At 41.1% G+C, this 11,295-nt stretch overlaps 1 protein-coding gene across 1 annotated transcript; it reads left to right on the top strand.

Moving 5' to 3' along the window:
* The first annotated feature begins 7,098 nt into the window (after positions 1-7,098).
* Positions 7,099-8,343, top strand: LOC5564547 (39S ribosomal protein L19, mitochondrial). The gene is made up of 2 exons (XM_001648852.2): positions 7,099-7,318; positions 7,377-8,343. Exons 1-2 carry the CDS (start codon positions 7,252-7,254, stop codon positions 8,264-8,266), a joined length of 957 nt encoding a protein of 318 aa, XP_001648902.1. The 5' UTR covers positions 7,099-7,251; the 3' UTR covers positions 8,267-8,343.
* Positions 8,344-11,295: the final 2,952 nt, after the last annotated feature.

Genomic DNA, 11,295 nt, shown 5'->3' with positions numbered 1-11,295 from the left:
TTTAGACCAAAAACACGTGTCTACTCAATTTTCTAATGTTTTCCGTTAGTTTAAGTTCAATAAATATTTTTTTATGTTTTTTTAGATTTTGTCACACCCCTTGGCTTAAACTCAAATTTCGAGTGTATTTTGTTTTCCGTGTCCCTTCCGAAATGTCAGATAGGAACAACCCCAGTGTTAAAACTGAAACCCCTGTGGTGTTTTTGTCGACTAAGCGAACGTCAAACATGATCACAAGTGTCAAGGTTCATTTATGGACCCAATTTTTAAATTAAAATTTTAACATGATATAGCCGTTATTTGAGCGAGAAAAATTGCTAAAGTAGTTGAAGTAACATGCTCTTTCGTGTTGTTAAATAAAAATTGGATTTTATCAAAAATTTCAGGACCCAATTGTGTTTGAGAATTTGGATTAGTGATTGTATTGATAGTTTTGTTCAGTGGGTGGTGGACTGGGTGGTAAGGGAGAAGTTAAGGCCACGTGCTTTACGTGGCTACATTTTACAATTTACGAAACGACAACACTGATGATATTGTTTTTAATTTCACACGTTACGACACCGCCTACACACTCAAACAGACTTTCAGAGTTCGGTAATGCAAATTACCGAAACAGACCGGTAATTTAAAAAATTACAGTTGTATCGGTAATTACCTGCTAGATTACCGTAACTTGTAAATCAATCTACGGTATATCGGTGATGTCATCCCATTTTAACGAGTACGATAATTTTATTCACCGAAAATATCAGTAAAACAGATCAAATACCGAGTTCGGTAAAGTATTACTGAACCTTCAGTAAATTTGAGCTGTCAACTCCAACCTCTACATGTTTTCGATAGAAATTCTCAAATACGCAGTGCAATGCAATCCTCCTGCAAAGCGCAACGAAAGCGAGTCACAAAATTAGTGGATGCATTAATCAAAACCCACCAGAAACTGTTGGTAAGTATCATCTGAGTTCGGTTCCGTGATTAGAAGACAGTGAACTGAAGACAGTAGTTTTTATCATTTCGGTGGTGTTTTCTTTTCAGATGCAAACGTTTATTTCTGCTCCTGTTTCGAACACCATGGAGATCGGTTTCGAAGTCCAACCTATGAGGAATGCCAAAACCGTGCGTTGCTACGAAAATACTACTAATGTTCATATTTGAATAAAACCAAATGAATATCTGAATAAAAGATTATTTGATTTACAAATCGCATCAAATGGTTAATGTTTTTTCTGTTTTGTTTTTGGTGGATTGAATAGCTGGTGAATGACGGGGAAAAATCCAAATTACCGTATAGATCGGTAAATGGACCTAAAATTTACCGAAGTGTTCAGCAATTTTTGACGTTTCGTGGCAAATCACAGTTTACCGACCAGTCGGCACTTTTTTCGTTTACCGAACGCATTACCGACTGTTCAGCTGTTGAGATTCGGTAAATAAATTACCGACGTCGGTGATTTATTCTAAGTGTGTACTGTCATTATTTCATTCATAAAATAAGCGATCAGCTGTTAGTCCAGGACACAAGATTGCACCGCTGTCAAGCGGTCTGCATTGAAAAAATGCGATCAAACCCGCATCTTGCCACTTTTATTCACAGAAGAGAGGATCGATGGAAAGAAATCGATCATGCGACTTACGCCGTTATTCTAGCACACGCTTGATATATAAAAAGCATTAAATGCTCACAAAAGCACAAAATCAATTTGGCTCACAAATAAAAAGGTTATCAACTAAATTTGTCTTTGTTGCTCTCTTATTTTTTTTCTGATATTTAATTTTCCATATAAGGGGTCCAGATAGCCGTAGCGGTAAACGCGCAGCTATTCAGCATGACCATGCTGAGGGTCGTGGGTTCGAATCCCGCTGGTCGAGGATCTTCTCGTAAAGGAAATTTTCTCGATTCCCTGGGCATAGAGTATCTTCGTACCTGCCACACGATATACACATGCAAAAATGGTCAGTCGGCAATGAAAGCTCTCAGTTAATAACTGTGGAAGTGCTCATAAGAACACTAATCTGAGAAGCAGGCTTTGTCCCAGTAGGGACGTTACGCCAGAAAGAAGAAGAAGATATAATGGGGTTCCGACGAACAAAAAATCGCTGTACCGTATTTACAGTTTTCGGTGAACGTTCACCACGTTTACCGACCATTCGATTGTTTTGTCTAGTGATCCTAGAGATTCGCGGAAGCTGACATTGCTGTCAAAGTGTGAGCCAATCGAGCAGCGAGAGCTGTCAAAGCGTGAGCCAAACGAACATGCGTTGTCTTTTTTTTTGAACTTTTCTTTATTTTTTTGTAATCCACTTGAAACTATTTCGGTAAAAGCTGTTTTGCATAAAGCAAATGACATGAAATATTTTCCTTCTTTGAATTTGTGTCCATGCAATATCTAGTTGTCGATTTTTTCTGCTGTTTATAAGTTTGAAAATGTAGCTCAAAGACCTATAACGAAATAAAATACAGTTTTTAGCTATGAGGAAGTCATGTCCATGTTACAACGATATTCTCGATGCCGAGCAAACTCAGCACTGCTGGTCTGTTGCCAAATCATTCCATTTTACTTCCGCTTATCTCTCATATAAAGGATCACTAGTTTTGACAACTGAGCTCTTAAACGCGAATTACCGAAAGGTCCGTAATTTATTCGTTTAATACCGAACCGGTTACCGACCGTTCAACTGTTGAGATTTCGGTTAATGGATTACCGAATTTGGTGATTTGAGCTACCTTCCCGGATAAAAAATACAATACAAAAAACAATATAACGTATTGTAACAGTACCATCAAAAACATTGGAAATACAATACGGTATATAGTAAAATGACAATACAATTACAGTACAATATATAGTTTTGAACAGTTTATTGTGATTGTATGATATATGAGATTTTTCCAATATAATGTATGGCGTGTTAAGTATCGTAACAATACAAATATAGATATTTTCTCATACATACATTTTGAAAATACAATACGATATATTCACAGACAAACAGACGTAACACTTAGAACAAATCTCGATCAAAATCATAGTCACGAGGACATGTACGCCCAATGCTAAAATCGGTGCGTTTGGCCGACAGGCCAACAGATGGCGGTAGTGTGTAAACGTCAAACACGAATGAAAACGATGCGAGCGCTGCGGGTGGCGGATTGGCCACCTACCATATTTTTGAATCGACCGTCAAAAAGGTGATCGATGGACAATAATGAGAGTGTGACGTCTGTTTGTCTATGGTCAAATCGTTAAATCCCTACCAGAAAGTGAGCCTATTTGCGGCAGCCATTACACGCAAAAAAATTACGTGTTACGTCTGTTTGTCTGTGATTTGACGTTTAGCTTGGGTCCGTTCAATAGAAAACGACCCAAGCCAAACGTCAAATCGACATGTCCCTACCAGAATGCGAGCCTGTTGGCGGCAGCCATTAGCGCTTTTAAAAACCTGGATTTCAATTGGTGGTAAAAAAAGTATAGAATTTGTATTTTGTATGGAATTGTCTCCCAACTTACTGGATATTCGTGCCAACAGTAGCATAAGAATTTCAACTCCTATAGAAGTAAAGATATATATATATATATATATATATATATATATATATATATATATATATATATATATATATATCTTTACTTCTATAGAAAGCAAGAAATGTTGGATGAAAAATATTGAAAAAGTAAAAATAAGTAGTTTTGTAGAAGTCTTGTTTTGTTTTGTTTACTTCTTTCAGCCAATCTACACAGAAAAAACCAACAGTTGTTTTACGCGAAAATAGGAATTTGACCACAATAGACCATTTCCGTGAATTTTTTTTATTGGCTTATATGATTTCTGTCAATTTACTGAACAAACTTTCCTAAGGAACCGATATGTTTTGGAGCCTTTAACTAGTAGAAAACAATGAAAAACTTGCGGCACGTTAGTGCACCCCTCGGTCCCCTACAATTTGTTTCACCTCGAAAAAAATACATACCCCTTTTTCCCCTATGGCTTTGCCACCACGTTGTGGTGAATTTACGATCAGCTGGCATGACCAGATGATTTTTGTTTATGTTTTCATTCATCATAATGGGCTCCGTTGTGGTTTCGCTCCCTCCTTCCTTCACGGCTCCTGAAATCTCCGTAATCACCGCGGAAACCACCTTCTCCGCTTCGGCCGGTTATGTCCGCACCCGGCGAACACTACACGGTTCTGTAACGCAAGGATTGTAGTCGATAGATGCCTGATCTATCTGCTTTGTGACGACGAGGATTGAAGGGATTGAATATGCCGAAAGATTCCCGCCTAGAGGCAGCAACAGCCGCTCAAAATTTCCTTGCGCGGCTGTTGCTGCCTCAAGCCTGATTCGCTGCTGACAAGTAGTCCCTTGGCCTATTGACTGTTTAACGAGAAACTTGCGACGATCGACGCGCCACCATAATTCATACAACGGAGGGTATTAGAACTAACTTGGAGGTGATGATTTCGCAATTTGGAGGTTAACATCACCTCCAAACACTAGCGATTTTGCGGTGGGAAGTTGACGTTTGATCACGAATCTTGATGCATGGAAAATTCCTGGAAGGAATCGATCAAGGAAGCACTTTTTTCTGATTGCAGTACGCAGTTGAAAAGAGATGTCAGTTCAAACGGGAGTCGCTGTGGAAAATTTCTGCAACACAGGAAAAACTTCTGTGGTAAAAATAACTATTTTAGCTGACTACGCCCATTCTTAAAACTACCATGGAAATTCAGAACAATTTACTATGTTTACGGTACACCCCACCGCATTACTGGTATATTTGACAGAAATAATTTACAACAATCTGATTCCAACTACAGACATGGTAAAATCAAGCGCATTTCTGGTCTGCTGAAAATTGCCAGTGCGAGCGCTTAAGTTAACCCACTAAAATGGTAGTTTTTACCGCACAATTTTTTTGCGTGAAGGAATCGGCGAGAAATTTCTTTACCGATTCCTGTTCAGCAGCAAATCAGGCTTCAAGGCGGAAATCTTCCGGATCAACAGCCAACAGATCGATTAAGCATTTGTCGGCATGAATAGTAAAAAAATAGTCTCTAATAGAACTAGCAGTCAGTGATGGAAAGTGGCGAACGCTTCATCTGAACTGGAACAAAAACAAAACCAAACGCTCCCGAGCGTCAGAGCGCTTTCTTACTCGCATCTGTCGACTCCCGAGTAACTGAAGCTAAAAGTGATTCGCGAACGTGTTCGGAGCTGCTCAGAGTCATATTGTGCTTTTGGGAAAAAAGCTGCTTACCCTCCGAGATTTATGGTTTTCAAGGGCTTTTGACTACAAACTAGTAGTTTACTATCGATATGATGGTTATACAATTAATTTATCTGTCAAAACCATAATAAATCACACCTCGCTCGGTTACTCGCGAGTAAACGCTCGCGAGCTTGTTGCTACTTCTTTTGACATGTTCTACCGAGCAGACGGGTGCGGGCTTACTCACACCTAGCCAGATCCCGAGTCTGTGACGTTTGTTATGGGTTGGTATACACTCGTGAGCTGCTTCGTGATGCGAACTTTTCCAGCACTGCTAGCAGTACCGTAACTGCTTTGTGGATGAGAGATTTGTTGTTAGGGGGTGGTTTTGAATATTGAATCTGTGAAGGAAAATATATTTTCCTAAAGGAAGACTTGAATCGGGTTGGAGTTGGAACTGTGATTCAGAACGGATTACGCCAGTTCCAACTTGGTTTAAAAACGTTTGTTTGAGTAGTTTCGGTGGCGCTCCTGTTTGGGGCGCCCTGACCAGGATCACGGTCAGTTTGAGCGCTCACCTGATTTGACGTTTGCAAATGTAAACAAGCATCCCAATGCAGGGGTGGAATCGAAAAACTGTTGCAAAATCACCACGCTGATACCCATAGGGTTGAACAAACTGTGCCGCATCTCGAATTATTTTTCAAAATGTGGTGAGTATCCATGTTTTCAAAAATTTATAAGAAAATCAAGAGTGCATATAAACAAAATCTGAGAGAGTTAATATTCATTAAAAATGATTGTCTTTCGAAGAAAAATACAAAAACTGGGGGTTAGATCTGACGGAAATGGTCTATTGTAAGGAATAAACCAAGGGTTTATTCACAAATTTCATAAAGTGTTTAGATTTCTGTGATAATTTTGACATCCCTCCAAGGGCCCATTCACAAATTTCATAACGCTAGAGGGGGTGGGTGGGTGTTCTAGCGATGTAACGGGCCATACAAAAATTTAATAACATTCATACAAAAAGCGTTACAAGGGGGTGGGTGGGTGTCCAAAATTGCCAATTTCAGCGTTATGAAATAAATGAATGAGCCCCAAGCATGATTTCGCCGCGACATTTTCCCCCGATTAGACTCAACAATTATCACAGTACGATTTCTTCTTCTTGTTTCTGGCATTACGTCCTCACTGGGACAGAGCCTGCTCCACAGTTATTAACTGAGAGCTTACTGTGCCAATAACCATTTTCGTATGCGTATATCGTGTGGCAGGTACGATATACTCTATGTCCTGGGAAGTCAAGAAAATTTCCAACCCGAAAAGATCCTCGAAAGGTGGGATTCGAACCCACGACCCTCAGCATGGTCTTGCTGAATAGCTGCGCGTTTACCGCTACGGCTATCTGGGCCCCACAGTATGATTTATTGCGCACCAATCACGCAATCGCGTACATCAAGATCTGTTTAACTAGGTAGGCTAACTGGCCAACTGATGCCAAAAAGCTGAAACAACCTTATGACAGACCTTGCTTGTATACATTTGCACTGCAAAATTGTATGCGAGATTCGACTGTGATAATAAGAAATGTAGGTAAGTCTAAATGGGTGCAAAAGTCGCAATAATGTTGCTTCGACATTCAATTACAATACACTGTATTGTTTCCAATACGTTATATTGTACATTAATGGTTTATTCCATTTACTGAATGGTATGATTTTATCCGGGATGGGAAACCAAAAGACGCTTTATTTTGTTGCGTCTTTGTAAAACTGAACACGCTCCTTTGGAATGTTTGCGCCGATACAGTGAGCAATGATTAGTGAGTTCTGATGACTTTCCATGATTCTCACATTATGCATCTCACGTCGTCATCATCGTTATCGATCTGTCAAATTTTTCGTCGGACATCAAAACAACAGAAAATGTGTTTCACGAATTGTTAGCAAAAAGTACGATTTCTTTAAGAAAATAATCATTTTTCGTTAGTATTTAACTACTTGTTCACTAAAAACAACCTGTGGGCCATCGAGCACAATGAGCATCATTCAGAGGAAGCTATTTGGGGGCGGTTTTCCGCTTCTTAACATCGTTCGGCGATTAGGTAAGAGGGCACTTTTCTACCGGCGATCTGGTTCAGTACTAAACATCATTATTTTCAGAACTCCTTCCATCGGCCACAGCTTCACTGTCCACCAAAGCGGAACCGGTCCCAGCTGGTTCCGGAGGATCGTCTCAGCAACAAACACGCCAATCACCCAACCCTCCCACAATCACCAGCGGCACCGAGCGAAAAAGCATCGTCCCGCCGGAGTATCGTTTCGTCTATCAGGAATTTCTGCCCGACCCCAAACTGGAATGGCGTAACCCAATCCGGGAAAAGCTCGAGCGAATGGACATGCTGGATCGCCGCTCAAACATCGACATTCCGGAGTTCTACGTCGGATCCGTTGTGGCCGTAACCAGCTCGGATGTGCACGCTGTGGGTAAAACTTCCCGATTCCTTGGCATTTGTATCCTGAAGGAGAAGTGTGGATTGCGCGCTAGGTTCATCCTGCGGAACGTGGTGGACAACCAGGGTATGGAAGTGTCCTACGACATGTACGATCCAACGCTACTGAAGGTAGAAGTTCTACGGCTGGAGAAGCGATTGGACGACCATTTGCTATATCTGCGCGATGCCCTGGACGAGTACAGCACCTTCGATCTGAACATGGAATCGGAGATACTTCCGGAGGGGGCACCCGTTCCCGTGAACGACATCAAAGTGACACTGAAACCGAGACCGTGGTTCGCTCGCTGGGAACGGCACGAGTTGCAGGGGGTGGCCAACATTGAGGAGCACACCAACGAGAAGAAACGGCGCAAGGCGGAACGGGTTGCCACCCCTTGGGAGAAGTACGACCTGATGAAGGAATATAGGAAGAGCATTCCGGAAGAAGAGCAGAAGGAAATCTTTGCCGAGGTGTACTCGCAGCTGCACCAGTTGGAGTTGACGCGCAAGAAGATGAAGAGGAAGCGGACCTTTGTCAAGCCGACGAAGTTGGCATAAATGGGCGGGAGATTGGTAGAGTTTTTGTATTGTTAAGCGGAGCATTGGAAACATATGTGAGTGATGCGAGATATGTTTCAAAAGAGTTTCATATGAAATACTTCATTGAGAAATCCGGAACCCTGCCCTAAACACCGCCTATTCGATCCTAGGTCAGTTTCTGAATGAATTCCCAAAATTTGACCTTAGTTGGATGCAAACTGAGACAGCACAAACCCTTCAAAGTTTATTTGGGAATTACCACGATAATTTGTCCATTATTACGGTATGAGAGTTAAATCCTCCTCATTATTCATTTGACGGCTGCTGGGGTACGTCAGAAGTTAATCATCAATATTAATCTCCTTTTCCCGAGCAGCCTTGATAGCCGGGTAGTGTCGGTAGCGATTGTTTCAATTGGCTAAGAATTAACACTAACGGACTGCCTGTTCCGGTGGTAAAAGTCCACCTCACAGGTGACCCCTAATTTATGATGAGATGCGTACCGTGCCTAGGAATGAATGGTTAGGGGGTCTAAATAAAACTTAATCGCTAACGGACCCTGTGGAGTTCCAGGGCACCCTCTGTAGTATTGTGCCCTTCCTGTGCTACCCGGAGCAATGGCGCAGGTGACCTTGTGTTTCTCCGAGATAATCGGCTGCCTTCTTCAGTATCTAATCCGAGGCTGAATAAGGGTGGGATTATGAATAAGTTGCTTTGTAATTCAAATTATCACCTATATGGATTCGCATTACCGTGACATGCTCTATTACCGTGAGGTTAAAAAAACTCAAGTTTCAATCGATCAAATAAAAATAACGTATGATTATTTTCAAGTCTTCCATGTTTTATATAGTAGACCGTTTTATATACTTTGCATAAAAAATATGATTTGAACCATTTGAAAATTTTAACCATAGTTACAGTTGATGTTGTTAAACATACCAGTGTTCCGTGCATCTGACCCCGACTGCCGGGTCACATTTTGAAACATCTCTCAATTGAACGAACGAAGCGCATCAAAAATAAATCTTTTGCATCAAACAACGTATTGAGGTTTGCATGATTGATTCGGGAAAGAAAATATATATTTCACTTCGCCATTTTGGAATTATAACTGAAACACGGTATTTGGAACACATAAGCAACCGTGCCCTAATACCGTGTGATGATACCAGGCAATTACATTCTAACATTATTTTTGTTTATTTGTGTGTGCAACTTTAATTCAAGTTTGTCATGGCTTTCTAAACACTACTTAATGTGCTAACGTTTTCGACAATCATTTAGAAAAATAAATAATATAATATGCTAGAAATCCACATAATTCCCAAATACACGGTATTAGGCAACACACGGAATTAGAGCAGGTCCCGGTATGCGTTTTACAGTGTATTCTGTGCTTTTCCGCCTTTGGCGACTTTCACTAGATACCGATCTGTTTTTTTCGTGCTGAGATTGCAAAAAGCTTAATACTTAGTTTGGGTAGTGGCTACGGTTAGGATAGCTCAGATCAATATTCAGCATACCAGCTACCAGAGATGTATGTGCTGTCACAATCGATGTTTCTGTTGGTGACCTGAATACGATATACGTCTATTGTTTGGTATATTTACCACATGATGAAGCACCCCAACTGATGATTTCAAACGAGTTATCATACACTGCTTAACAAAAAGCCTTCCGCTGATTGTGGGCAGTGGTGCTAATGCTCATCACATCATCTGGGGCAGCTCAGATATAAATTTGAGAGGCTCCAATCTGATGGAATACTTAAGTAGTACAGATCTTGGATTACCGTGAAGGCCCCTAACTCTGCGCACTTTCACCAAAATCCATCAAAATCTTGTAAAATATTTAAATTTTCGTTCAAAATTAATTTTTCATATATTGCTACAATAGTAATCAATAAGTACGCGAAGAATTTTCTCGACAAATTTACGTTTACTACTTGTAATTGTAATTGTAATTGCTCAATCCACACCCTGGCAGACAATTATCCGCCCATCTAGACACGGGCTGGGTGAGGACCTACCAAGCCTCCCCCGTTAACATGTCCTATACCGTTTAGCACACCGGGATCTTCCACAAACAGGCGCCGGAATTAAAGCGGTCCCACAAGCTTCAGATACATTAAATAGATATAGTCCCTCTGGCACTAAACCGAATAGCGGCCTTCATATCATCACTAGCACTGCCTATCCCGCACGCCAAACAAAATGCCGGAAGTAGCGCGCCGTGTAGAACATCCGATGTTCTACACAGCACATCACCTCCGACACCATGCTCAACGTACAGCAAAGACATCGCTAATAAAAAGCGGAATGCGTCATTCGATTCAGTGCCAGAGGGACTATAAATGTAACGAAGAGGAAATGAAAATATAGTAGAGATGGTTTGGTTGTTGGATTGCTGAAACGAGAAGAAATAAAGTCATTACGTTAAAACGTGGTTTTTAAAGTTGAATAAATGTATCGATCAGGTATCAGAAGGCCGGCTCCAAAGGCACGTTCCCCACCAGTTGGGAGATTTGTGCCATCGCCATATTTGAGCCTATTTCATCATCTACCCGATGGGAGAGGAAAGGGAAGGGAAAGATGGGAGGAAATAGGAGTGGGGTCCCTTGAAGAGGGAAGATCGCATAAGCGAAATGAGAGCATGTAGCTCCATACCACAATGGGTTCGAACAGCGCCCTAAAAAGGGCACTGCAAAACGCATGAGCGTAAAGAGAGCCTATAGCTCATTACCACAGCGGGTTAAGAATAACAGAATGCCCTGAAGATTCAGGCTTCTGAATTCAGTTTCACTTAATAAGTGTTTACCAAGTAATTGGAATCGCATTTGCGCAAAAACTGGACAGTTACATATCAGGTGATACGAAGTTCCATAATCGGAGTCACAACTATCACACACAAATGAGTCAGCACGCTGAATATTTGCCATGTGATAGTTGAGTCGGCAGTGGCCTGTCAACGCTCTGACCAAGAGACTGCAATTCTGCTTTGACAGATTTGTTAAATACTTCGCCACCTTTGGAGATGGCTCAGTA

Source organism: Aedes aegypti, chromosome 3 (genome assembly GCF_002204515.2).
Source record: "Aedes aegypti strain LVP_AGWG chromosome 3, AaegL5.0 Primary Assembly, whole genome shotgun sequence".
NCBI lineage: Eukaryota > Metazoa > Arthropoda > Insecta > Diptera > Culicidae > Aedes > Aedes aegypti.
The sequence above is the reverse complement of the archived record's forward strand: the minus strand, read 5'-3'. Positions and strand labels throughout refer to the sequence as shown.